Consider the following 13814-nt stretch of genomic DNA (forward strand, 5'->3'; position numbering starts at 1 on the left):
CCTTTTTGCTTTCTGATTTGTGTGTGTGTATAGCAGGGCGGAAGTATTTTTCTGCTTACATTAGAAACATCAGAAATAGAAAGTCTGGGAAATCGTGCGTGTGCGTGCGTGTGCGTGCGTGGAGTGGGATTTTGTCAGTGCTTCATCCTCATACACCTCTATCCCAATAGAATGCTGTCCTCGGGAGCCAAAAAATCTTATCGCGTTATAGGTGAAACTGCGTTATATCGAACATGCTTTGATCTGCTGGAGTGTGCAGATTTCTCCCCCCCCCCCCCCCCCCCCCCGGAGCACTGCTTTATTGCGTTATAACACGAATTTGGATATATCGGGTCGCGTTATATCTGGGTAGAGGTGTACTTGGCGCTGAAGCAGGAGGAGAGGGAGAAAGGAGGGCCATAATTTTGAGCCTTATGTCTTTCTTTATTCAAAATGCAAATTTAATCCATAGAGTTGAATAAAGTCAACTTTTTAAACAATTCGACTAAATCCCCCTCTCCTTCCTTGACTCTTGTGGGTGTCAGCACTGTTCTTCAGCATGGTCTTCCAACTTGGACAAGGCACAAATTCTACTCTATTTGAAAAACTTTTGGGTCACCTTTATACATCATAATGTAAAAATGGCACAAACCAATCTTTTTTTTTTTTTTTTTTTTTATTTGGCAGCCTTGCTTTAAAGGAAAACATGGATGAAATATCGATCTTGTGCCTGTGGCACCACTTGAATTCAGTTAAACCCCCTTCCATCCTCAGGCCAAAACAAATTAGGGCTTGCACTGGGGCTCTTTCAACATGTTTTGGAAGCAACTTAACATACAGGGATAATACCACTAGGCATCTTCTGTTTCCTAGTAAAAATTAAATTGGGATTCTAAATCAAGTGCTTTGTTATAGGTTCCAGCTACTGAAAACATAACTGTACATCTTCCGTTGGCTATTTCTTAATGTGAGTGGTGTCTCTTATATCTGTGGGAAAACCACATAGGTGCAACTTTGAAAGTGTTGCTATGCTTCTACATTCTTTACTGTCCAGAACATTTTTTTTTTTTTACATGAGGTCTTTTCTTATTCTCTTAATCATTGGTTTTATTTTTCCCATGAAATACTTGTTACTTTCCATCACAAAAGAATGAAAGAATAGTAATGGTGGAGTGAAATGAAGTAAACGTGGAGCTGTTTTCATTTTGACACAGTTCTAGCAAAGGAGATGTGGTATATCCAGGTACCAATGGCTTTTGATAATTAGCAATGATACTTTTATGTCTACCTTGCTCCTGTGGTGTTCTCCAGCTTTGGAAACCTTTCTTTGCTCAAAGGTTATCAAAGAAGCAGATGACCCCCTTCTGTGCTGTAGTAAATTTAAGTGGAAGACACAGAATGCTACTACAGAGGATATGTCTACGCCCCAGTGGCACGAGAGCTGTGCCTCTGGGGTAGACAGTGATGGAAGGGTTTTTTCATCACTGTAGTTATTCCACGCCCTCGAGGTAGCAGCTAGGTCCATGGAAAAATTCTTCTGTTGACCTACTGGTGTTTATACCAGGGCTTAGGTTGGCTTAACTATGTCTCTTGGGGGTTTGAATTTTTCATATCATTGAGCGACGTAGCTAGGTCGACCTCTAAGTTGTGCCCACGTAACAACCCCAAAATAGCAAATGTCTCCTTTAACAAACTCTGCCTTGTGAAGATGAGCGTCAGAAACGGACTGCACTCTACACACTGGTGGGAAAAGGTCTTGAGGATTCTGTGAGGTGACAGTAATTGGTTGACCAATTTCTAAATGACCAGATCTACTTTTCAGATTCTCTGCAATGAGATCCTTCCAACATTGCTGATGTAATCTGCAATCCCAGTGGACACGGGAATAAGCATTGTTTCTTAGAGAGACACCACTGGTGTGTAATACGACTGTTTTGTTTGCTTTATGATATAGGATAAAATCCTACAAATATGGCTTAGGCCGTTTAATCACAAATTTTACTAATAGATTTTATTGTGACTAGAGTGTTCCAAACTGAGCTGAGGATATACAGGGCCCTATGGATTTCATAGTTACTAATGGTGGCTCTGTTGCAGTAACTGCCTATTGCTGCAGAGTTGTGTTTCAACAAGCTGTATTGCTTATGACTATGAAGAGAATGCAAAGTAACCATAAACTGAGGTAGTGTTGTCTTTGAGCTTGTAAGCAACCTGAAACAATCTTAGAATTAACTCTGAAACCTAAAGATGATGATATAAATGTTGGTATTAACTATCTCATAGCTGCTGATTTTAGTAGAAGCAGCTAGCTGATGTACCAGAATTTCCACTGTGCAACACCATAGTGCCATAAAATTCAGTAGTCTTACTGAAGCTAAATTCTGTGGTTTTAGTGAAGCTAAATTCTGTGCCCTTTTGCAAAGTAGACAAGGGCTTAGGTATTAGTGACATCCAAAATACATTTGTCCACCCCAAAATGCCACCATTAATTTGAAGATGCAGGCAGTAGTGGATCACTGATCTCTTAATAGAAGATAATTCTGATTGGTTTGGGAAAGTCCACATGAATTTTAAACTCAGTTGTGTACTTCATTGGTGGTTTTCCCACCTTAGGTTAGAGAACATAATGGCACTTGTATTCTCATGGTGCTACTTGGTGTCCTGCTTAGTGTTTGTTCTAGCTTGATTACTTTGAGAGGAATAGGAAATGCTTCTAATGTTATCACAGTTGGAGTCAAATGCTTTTGGATTGTCCTTTTGGGAGTCTAAATGAGACGTGTATCTACCAGTTGAAGCATACTGACATTAAATACCTTGCCAAGGGTATTGCTGCTTTTATTTCAGAACAATTATCAGAGCAAAAGTGGTTGTGTTTGTTGTTGTTGTTGTTTTTCCCCAGCCTGGTCTGTGGAGACTAATGTTTTTGCCATACCAGCAGCATAACATTCCAGCAGTGAAGGGAATCTTCCCTGGCAGCAAGTACCAGGGGAGCTAATATGATATGGGAAACTCTGCCAATTTGCCACCACGAGTAGCATAGGGTAAAGTGTTCATGGAGTGAAAATAGCCTTGTCTGTACACAGCTCTCCCATTTCAGTGTACTATAGCTCCTTTCTTATGAAAGGATAGATTATATACATACATAGAATTTGTGTCAAATCTACTCAAATAGTAAGCTGTAAAATGTTTGTGTTGCTCTCAGTGAATCTTGTGAACTGTCTGCATGACAGATAGTAGGGAATGGATGCTTATTGTGTGAATTGGAAGAACAGGTTGAGTGCTGGGATGCTGGTGAATAAGAGTATATCTACAGTACAGCTGCAGCTTTCGCACCATAATGTAGATTCTTCCTACATCAATGGAAGGGGTTTTCCATTGATGTAGTTAATCCACCTCTCCAAGAGGCAGTAGATAGGTTGACAGAAGAATTCTTCCATTGACCTAGCTGTGTCTAGGTTGACCTAGCTGTGTCTAGGTTAACCTACCTATAGCACTCAGTACAAAATTTTTCACAGCCATGAGCAACATAGCTAGGTAAATCTAATTTTTAAGTGTAGACAATCCTAAAACCAGAGTTGCTGAGAAATTAAGTACTGTTGTGGCCTGTAGGTGCATAGGGGCCACATTCTGAGGTTGGCAGTGGTGAAAGTATTCAGCTTTTTGAACAGCCAGGCTAGTCCTCTCTCAATACGCAAGAGGAGATGGAAACTCCAAACTTGCAGTTACAGCTACCTCCACATTTGGTATTCCTACATATGAATTATAATTGTACCCCATTCCACATATGTGCCAGTCTTTTGTCATTCATCAGTGGCCTCATGTTTTGTGTAGTGCCTTTTCCCATGCCATCTTTATGAGATTATTCAGAGAGACAGAATCTAATGCATGATTTTCTCTGGGGGCAAATACGCAGAGGCTGATAGACAAAAGCCACTTTGAGGAAACTTCCAGCCTCATGGTTTCAAAATGTTTTGGTGAGGTGAAGGAAATAGTTGTGTTCCGTCACTGTGCTTGGTACCATAAAAACACAAGTTTTACTAAAGGAGTGATGTTGCACCAGTTTATCTTAACCAGTGTACCTTGAATACACTAGCCTTTTAAAACCAGGGCTTGAAGAATCTACTTATAAAGAAAGAAAGCTTTCCTGAGTGAGAAACTGGGACAAAGCCATTACATTTTGGAGAAACGAATTGATTAAAGTCAGATAACTAGCCCTTCAGGTTTTCTTGCAACTATATAAAATGTGAACTGATCTAATACTATCTTCCTCATTCTGCCAGTGTTTTGTTTCAGTATTTAGGATGCTATTCATAGTTTGCTTGAGCAGCAGCTGATTGAAACCGAAAAGGCTCTGCAGTCTCATTTCCCACAGGGCTCTGAGGAAAATCAGTTAAACTGAAAAATCAGGTTAATATCACTTTGTTGCTTACGAAGAAAGCTATGAGCAGGAATAACAGGTATGCACTAGCTATTCATGAGATCAGGAAAGTATAGATTAGGAATCCTGCACCCCGCTCAAAGGAGTCAAGAGTACAATAGTGGAGGCCTTCCCTTAAATTAAAAAAAAAAAAAAAAAAAGGACTCTGAATGAAATGAAGGATTCAGTTTCCTCCATTCACCAGCCAGAGGGGGCCAGCAGAGATTCATACTTAAATATTCTTTATCTAGAAGCTGATATGAAAGAGAAAACCTAAGCTTGGTTAAGGACAGCCCTGTGGTAGGTAGTGCAGCACCCTTGTCTTTCCAGCAGCTGGCTGTGTTTGATTGGAGATAGGTTTCTCACTATGGCAATGTCCTGGGCCATTTGGGTGGAGAGATCTCCTCCACTGTAGGAGTTGCTAATGGTCACAAATTAAAGCTATTTATATTTTCTAGATATGTGAATGTATCAGAGTTACTTTAAAGACATGTATTATCCTTAAAGATAGTCTAGTATGATGACCATATTTTAGAAACCAATAAGCAATTTGCCTCAGTCACTAATCTCTTGACAGCATGTTGTTACATGTGAAGTGTTACAAGATATTTGTAAATTCTCTCAAAGCTAATGCTTTTTCAATTTAAACTTTACAGTGTGTGTGAAATTAAACATTCTTTGGTTAATGTTCTGACAGTTTAAATAACATTCCCTCATTTTGTTAGTGGCAGAAGCAAGACATTTTCGTGTATTACAGTACTAGTCAAAATAGCTGACCTGACCTAACAAAATATGTGTACTAGATGTTGCTGGACTCTTGATGGGGGGAAAAAAGCCAAAGTTACTTGCGATTTCTAGAATTGTTTTATCCAAACAGCTGGTGCAAACCTCCTGATGGGGCAATAAAGTAGTGACTGCCCAGAATGTATTGGCAAATTTCTGACTGGCTTGCTGGAATATTTCCTTTTGCCAGAACTCAACAAGACTTTCTAAAATAATCTTGAGTATTCATATCTTTTCACAGAATTATTTACAGCTATGTGAAAGGCAAACTAGTTCTAAGACACCTATTTAATGTTAAGATTATAAAAAAATACCCCATGTGTGTGTTACAGTTTTAGGATGTCTTAAAAATTGCATTGAAATTGACAACCTCTGAGCACTGTGTAGATAACATTGAGAGCACCCAATGGAAAATCCCTTAATTCTGTAGCTCATTCAGTGCTTAAGTAAAATAGGGTAATGGCCAGAAAAGAAAGATTCTATGTTAGTTACATTGTATGTATATGAAGACATTATTACAATGATTTGACACCTCAGAAATTCTTGCTTGGTAGGGAACATTGCATTACTTGTACTGGATGGTTATATCCTTAAAGCTCGCTTGCTTTTGAGTTCCTTACCAGGTTTCTGTCTTGTACCCTGGTGATCAGGATCTCTGAATATGCCATGTTGGATGCCTTGCTATAAGTTGTTGGCTTCTAGTGTTTGGGACCACCAGCAGGTTGAGTCATAGAATGCCCACTATGTGATCATTGTCCTGTCTTAATACTTTGGAGTCACTATTCTTTCACCTATTTATACACCTGTAAGACCCTTTAATGCTGATGGGAGTTGCATATAAAGCCCCCTGGGCCAAAGGTAGAATAGACATTTTGGCTGACAGTAGTTCCTAGAAATTTAATCTGGAATAAAAACAAAACATGTTTCTAGCAAGAAAAATACTTCATAAAACCAATGTTTTTTCTGGCATATTAGTGTTAGCTTAGTGGAAGAAGCAAAATAGCTAGCATACTCCCATTGCCACTAAAATATGGGGGTTGTGGTTTTTTTGGTTGCTAATCTATAGCTATTCTAGTGCAACATTAATAGTAGGTTAATTTCTTTTCTTGTTGCATGTCTGATTTTCTTTCCAGGACTTCCTTGCAGTTTTCCATGTCTCAATGGACTCCTGAATGTAATATAGTCTATACTATAAAAGCGGATATGAAGAGTGAAGTCCCCTCTGATGCACCAAAGAGACAGGAGAGTCTGAAGGGGATCCTCTTGAATCCTGAGCCCATTGGGGCAGCCAAAAGTTTCCCTGAGGAAGTTGAGATGATTGCCAATAAAGTAGGGAATGAATTCTCTCACTTGTGTGGTGACTCTCAAAAGCAGGACATGAATGGCAATCATCCAGAACAAGACAAAGGTATTGTGGTGCGGAAAAAACGCAAGAGTCAGCAGGCTGGCCCTTCATATGCTCAAAACTGTGGTGTTAAAGAAAACCAGGGAATTTTAGGACTAAGACAACACCTAGAAACACAAAGTGAAGACAATGATTCTTCTTTTAGTGACTGTGTGTCTTCACCGTCATCTAGCCTACATTTTGGAGACTCTGATACAATCACATCTGATGAGGAAAAGGAGACCCCCGTAAGACATACTCAGGCAGTGTTGAGTACAAGTAGAACTCATAGTGCAAGGTCACAAAAGTGGCCTCGTACTGAGACTGAATCTGTACCTGGACTATTAATGAAAAGACCCTGTTTTCATAGCAATTCACCGAGAAGACCTCCATATAGAAAGAGGTTTGTGAAAACCAGTTCCTCGCAGCGAACGCAAAACCAAAAAGAACGAATTTTAATTCAGAGGAAAAAACGGGAGGTATTAGCTCGAAGAAAGTATGCTTTGCTACCCAGCTCTAGCAGTTCCAGTGAGAACGATCTCAGTAGTGAATCTTCCTCAAGTTCTTCCACTGAAGGAGAGGAAGACTTATTTGTATCTCCTGGTGACAACCACCAAAACAGTACAACTGTTCCCTCAGGTAAAACAAAACTCTTGGGTTTTTTTGAGTGAGTAATCTAGTTGGTTATTAATCTGTTCATTTTATAGTGAATAGTATTTGCATGATTTTTCCTTTTTGTTTATAGACCTTTCAAATGGTGCTCTTCCTTTAAAAACGGAAATAGGTTCTGTGGGAGAGTGTACTATAGTCCTCATGTTAAGAGAGTTCAGTATTTAATATTTATCTTAATAATGGTGCACTTTTAAGTTGTAATAAAATTAAATTGAGAGTTTAAATTCCTATAACCACCTTAGCCCTAAATCCTGCACTAGAATAAAATAATGGTTCCCAGACTGTGGTCCACTGGCAGGATGGATAAGAATCAGTGAAACCACTTTTGAAGTTAAATGCAGGTTTATATAAAAACTTATTTAAATTAAATAGGAAACTGACAACCTATGTTAAGGCCTAAACTTTTATTTCAGTTATTAAAATTATTTAAATTAAATACAAAAAATAGTACTGAGCAATGTGTACATTTTTGCTGCTGTTTTAAATAAAGTCAGACCACTGAACAGGTGGAAGTCACTGGCTAAACACTTGGAACCAGAGTTTGTTGAAGTGCTAAAGCAGCTTTTGTCAACAATAACCTCTTCTGTATGTGCAGAGAGTATTTTTTTTCCCATTTTAATTCAACTAATTCTGTTCAATGATTAGTTCAGACTTGAGAAACCAATTTGCAGTTGAAAAAACAGGAAAACTTTTCCTTTTCCAGTCTGAATAAAACTAGGTATGAGAGGATGAGCTCTTCATGTTCTTTAGTGTTTAACTAGGTGACTAGAAACATTCAGTTCACTAGCTACAGATAATAAAATCATTAATACAGAGTTCAGGTTTCCCAGTGACCTCTTGTAACCTTCCAGAACATCGAGTTCAGCAAAGTTTAAACTTCAGAAAACCAGGACATACACAGGGTATACACCATACAACCTTAACTCTGCTGTCCACGGTCTTAAAACACCCATGACAGATGTACTCATGCTCTAATTTTTTTGTCCTTTCAATGGAAAGGAGCTACCAACCCTACATTCAGACACTTAGGGCTTGTCTACACTTGAAAGGCTACAGTGGCACTGCTGCAGCACATCAGTGTAGATGCTACACTGGGGGTTCTTTCGTCGGCGTAGGTAGGTAGGTGTAGGCGTTTCTCTCCATAGGAGAATCCTAGCTCCCCCCTACTGAGTTCCCTCAGCTTCTTTATAAGGCCCAGGTGCCTAATGATCTTATGGAGCTCCTGTCCCACATGAGAGGGAGGCAGGAACAGGTGTACTAATTGGCTCTTACTCTTATCACTGTTAACCCCTTATCTAAACCCCATCAGTATGTAACTAAATAAGTGTCTTATCGTTGTCTGTGGCATATGTAAATTCAGTTTCCTTTTTCCAATAAGCTGGTTCACTCATGGAAAATGGGTGTGTATAATAGACTCCTGGCAAAATTGTCATGAAATACTCCTGAGGGCATTCTGCAGCAAAATATTAAAAATTCTGTGCCCAATATTTGAAAAATTCTCGCTTTTTTTTTTTTTTTTTGGTCAAATAAATGTGGAGGCTCCAGCATGGCGTTGGGGAGCACAGGCCACTGCCTGCACAGAGGTGGGAGATCAACCTGTAGCTCCACCCCAGGACATGGACTCAGTGGTGAGGCTGCTCCCAACCCTGACACAGCGCAAGGACTGGGCCTGCCCCAGAAACACCCCAGGGCCCAGCCCCTCTGTGCAAGATGCGCCAGGTGTGGGCAGGCAGGCTCAGCAAGTGTGCAGGATCCAAGTGTGGAGGAGCTTAGTGTGGGGGGATCCAGGTGTGGGTTGAGAGCGTTCTGTGTGGGGCAACCTGGGTGCAGGCGGCTCAGTGGGGGATCTGGGTGCAGGGGGGATCTGGATGCAAAGGGGTTTGTTTCGGGGTTATGGGTGCAACAGTAATGGGACTCTGCAGGGAGGCCCAGGGGAAGGTGGTTGGGGCTCAGTTTGGGGGTGGGGGAGCTGGAGCTGGATGTGGGTGGGGGTTAGAGCTTGGCAGGGGGAGCTGGATGTGGGGGGTTCAGTGGAGAGGTACAGATGCTGGGGAGTGGGGTTCAGTAGGGTAGGGATCCAGGTGCAGCTGGTTGAGGCTCGGTGGGTGGGGATCTGGGTGCGTGTGGCTTCAGGTGGTCCAAGTGCAGGGGGAATGGGGCTCGGCAGTGGGGGTTCTGTGGGGGGGGAGGGGGGATGAGGCTGGAGGGGGAGCATCTCCCTGTACAGTGATCCTTCCCCCTGCAGCTGAAGAACAATGGGTGCAGGAAGCGGGGGGGTGGGGGGGAGAAGAGAGTTTGCAGAGCTGCCTGCAGAGAAATCTGGGGGTGGGTGTGACCGAGCCCCAGATGCTGTGCAGGGGAAGAGGAAGTCCTCTCCTCCCCAGTCCAGCTGGGACTAGCAGCTGAGCCGAGTGCAGGGTAGGAGCCACCAGCCAGGTCTTCCCCAGTCCCACCACCTGCCTCACGGTGATTTACCTCTCTGCTGGCTGCCCTGGGGACTCAAAACATACTGCTGGGGAGGCTCTTGTGGCTTCCCTGTGCTTCCCCATCAGAAAGTCATTTTTTTGTGGAGAAGCAAAGAAACCTGCGGGGGACATGAATTCTGCGCATGCACAGTGGCGCAGAATTCCCCCAGGAGTAATGAAAATATTACCATTAAAGACAAAATCTATTCTGCAAACTGATGACAGTGGGCCAATATTACTTGCCTAGCAGAATATTGCTCTTGCAAAGTGAGTGGGTGAGCACAGCTTTGCAAAACTGGCTTAATATACCGAGTATTTGTCTCCAGCTGGCTGGGTAAAAATAATACAGAAATATTCAGTATTTAGAAACTAAAAAAGCAGTCGGAAATAACTTTATTTTTTAGCCTCTTGAAAAAGATTTGTTTGCCAAAAAGTTAGGGAAAAATATTGACATGATTTCGCCCCCCATCCCCCCCATTGAAATTTCACTTGTATGCCCTTGCAGTCAGCAGTGTTCCCATCACTCAGGAACTCTTATTTTAACTTTAGAACATGCTAACTTTCTAATTTTGAATATGAATAGCAATGTTAAAAGGAGATGGCAAATACAGATTTAATTCTGTAAGGGTTTACTTACAAGATGTAGGAAACATAATGCAACTAGGACACAGTTTAAACATGCATGTAGTATTCTCCCCAAGTCTTTTTGGTCTTACATTTTTTTTTTGGTGGGACTTCATGTAAGTTATAGAATGCATCCAATCCTCAAAACTGAAGACACAATTTCTACAATCTAATATGTTTTCTCTAAAATACATAGCCCTCACAGTCTCTTGCCCAAAAGTCTTAGTAAAGGGATAAGCTGTGTAAAAATGCTTGTAAGCTCCAATGTGTTCATGCAGGCTCCTTTAAGACTTAGATCACAGTTTGGCCCTCTTCAGCTCTTTCTAAACTCCTTTTCTAGCTTGCCTTTTAGGTGGGCATTAAATGAAATAAAGTGGTACAGGTAATGAGACTAAAATGTTTTAGATCTTCTGTGGTAGAAGCTTGCATATCTACTTGCTGTCTGTCTCTAGCCTTTTAACTTCATCTTATTTCCACAAACTGTAGAGATGTTCCGTTCAAGATTATTAGTTATCTCTTATCTGTTGGCTCGGTAATCTAAAACTGAAAAATCTCAGTAAGTTCAGTTGTGTGTGTTGCCTGCCTCACAAACCTAAAAATGTCATTGTTGAGGGTTCGGAGGTGGTAGTGTTCAAGCAGTCCTGCTTCTCTGAATAATTAATTATTTTGGATCAGATTTGGTAGATGCTTTTGACTGGCTTGCATTACAGGTTTGTTACATGATCTCTACAGTATCCCTTTTACTTGTGTTTATACTATAAAATGCACATACACTTTAGTAAAGGCAGTTTTTTAATATATAAAGGTAATAACTTCTAAACAAAAAATGAATTCCATGAGTGCAAGGGACTGGACTGATGACCTCTCGAGGTCCCTTCCAGTCCCATGATTCTATGAATCTTGCATGACAAAGGCAATGTCAAATGTATATAATCCAAACAGATGATTTTTTCTCTCCCCTTCCCTGCTCCAGGAAGTATTGATGAAGATGTTGTAGTGATTGAAGCATCCTCCACTCCCCAGGTCACTGCCAATGAAGAAATCAATGTTACCTCAACAGACAGTGAAGTGGAAATTGTAACAGTTGGAGAAAGCTATCGGTGAGATTAGCCTCTATCTCTTTTTATGGTGGGTGGGTTGGGTGGGGTAGTTTATCTACTGTGTAAGTAACTTAAAAAAAAAAATACTAACCTCCTAAAAATGTGGATAACGGTTTAAAAAGTGTGTGTGTTTTGTATAGCCTTCACCAACGGCCTGAAAACAAGCAAGAAGTAATGTTGTTCAAAATGGCTTGTATGTATGGAGGATATCCATATCAAAATTTGTTTCTCATTTCCACTAGTGGTCCTTTTGTTTTAGGACGCTGGACAAAATTCACAAGGATGTTACAGCTGTCTGTCTGTCCTTGCAGAGTGTCTGGTGAGCCACAAGTTCTCCAGGTTGAGAATCTGCCTTCCTACTAGAGCTAGATGCTTTTGTCAGGCAACTTTGCTTGAAGCGGAAAACTTGGCACTGACATGTGGAGCCACTCAGGTGCCTCTTTAACATATGTGTACATATCTATTTGTTATTGAGGGTGTGTGTGCAAGTTCTAAAACTTGAAGAATTGTAGAAATCATTTTTAGAAGGTTGTAACTTTTTATCAAAGTTGATTTCTGAGAAAATTAACAAAGGGAGATGCACAGACTCAGACTTTAAGGCCAGAAAGGACCATCATTATCCTCTAGTCTGACCTCCTGTACATTGCAGGCCACAGAACCTCACCCACCCACTCCTGTAATAGACCCATAACCTCTGACTGAGTTACTGAAGTCCTCAAATCTTGATTTAAAGACTTCAGGTTATAGAGAATTCACCATTTACACTAGTTTAAACCTGGAAGTGACCCGAATCTCATGCTGTAGAGGAAGGTAAACAACCCTTAGGGTCTCTGCCAATCTGACCTGGGGGAAAATTCCTTCCTGACCCCAAATATGGTGGTGAGTTAGATCCTAAGGGTATGTCTACACTACGAAATTAGGTCGATTTTATAGAAGTCGATTTTTAGAAATCAATTTTATACAGTCGTTTACGTATGTCCCCACTAAGCGCATTAAGTCGGCGGAGTGCATCCTCACTACTGTGGCTAGTATCGACTTACGGAGCAGTGCACTATGGGTAGCTATCCCGCAGTCTCCGCTGCCCATTGGAATTCTGGGTTAAGCTCCCAATGCCTGATGGGGCAAAAACATTGTCGCAGGTGGTTTTGGGTACATGTCGTCAGTCGCCCCTCCCTCCATGAAAGCAACGGCAGACAAGCGTTTTGTGCCTTTTTTCCTGGGTTACCCGTGCAGACGCCATACCACGGCAAGCATGGAGGCCGCTCAGCTCACAGTCACGGCTGCTCTTGTGGGCAAGTCTACTGTGGGGGCTGCTGTGATCCAAGTAGCCAATGCAATCATTGATATTGTGTTATCCAGGGTAGTGACTCTGGGAAATGTGCGGGCCTTTTTAGATTTTAGGTGCATCATATTCCTGTCCTTTGTCACTGGTGAAGTCTTGCAGCCATACATTCCAGTCCAGTTGGCACTGTAACACCCCATAAGCACTTCTGTGGTTGACACATGTAACCGCTCCAGGGCTCTTGTTCTTTTGTCTTGGCGAGGTACCTTGCCCTACCAGGACCTCCAAGCATTCGACACAGCGTTCTTGGGTGTCTGGGTGAGGAGGCTATGGAACATGGGGAGGAGGGTAGGCGGTTATACTGTGGATGCAGTGGAGTCTGTGCTCTTGTTGGCTTCCCTGCAGCTCCAACAGACGCTTCATCATGTCTGTTTGCTCCCCCATTAGCCTCAGCATCACGTCCTGCCTCCGTTTTTCACGCTCACTTAATTCTTTCCTGGCCTCTGCCACTGAATGCCTCCATGCATTAAGCTGTGCCCTATCAATGCGGGAGGACTGCATGAGCTCAGAAAACATGTCATTGCAAGTGCGTTTTTTTTCGCCTTCTAATCTGCGATAACCTCAGGGACGGAGATGATAGGGGGAGTGTAGAAACATTGTATGCTCTACGATTCTGGCGGGGGACTGCATGTTCACCTGTGCTGCTGAGTTCGCCACGCTGACCAAACAGGAAATGAAATTCAAAAGTTCCCGGGGCTTTTCCTGTGTACTTGGCTAGTGCATGGGAGTTCAAAACACTGTCCAGAGCGGTCACAATGGAGCACTCTGGGTTAACTCCCGGAGGCCAATGCCATTGATTTGCATCTCCACTACCCCAAATTCGACCCAGCAAGGTCGGTTTTAGCGCTACTCCCCTCGTCGGGGAGGAGTACAGAAGTCGATTTTAAGAGCCCTTTAGGTCGACGGAACGGGGTTGGTTGAATGGACGCAGTCATTTTTAGATCGACCTAATGTGGCTAAATTTGACCTAACCCCGTAGTGTAGACCAGGGCTAAGTATGTGGACAAGACTCACCACCCAGACACCTAGGAAAGAATTCTCTGCAGTA

General features: G+C 42.0%; 1 protein-coding gene across 3 annotated transcripts in view; it reads left to right on the forward strand.

The window, feature by feature from the left end:
• Positions 1-13814, forward strand: part of RNF111 (ring finger protein 111) — a 79701-nt gene that overhangs the window by 10388 nt on the left and 55499 nt on the right. For all 3 annotated transcript variants that reach the window (XM_054042146.1, XM_054042144.1, XM_054042145.1), the window contains exons 2-3: positions 6313-7202; positions 11298-11424. In XM_054042146.1, the coding sequence (XP_053898121.1) occupies positions 6332-7202; positions 11298-11424 (998 nt within the window). In that variant the 5' untranslated portion in view covers positions 6313-6331. The remainder of the gene's footprint in view (positions 1-6312; positions 7203-11297; positions 11425-13814) is intronic.

Source organism: Malaclemys terrapin, chromosome 10 (genome assembly GCF_027887155.1).
Source record: "Malaclemys terrapin pileata isolate rMalTer1 chromosome 10, rMalTer1.hap1, whole genome shotgun sequence".
Taxonomy (NCBI): Eukaryota; Metazoa; Chordata; order Testudines; family Emydidae; genus Malaclemys; species Malaclemys terrapin.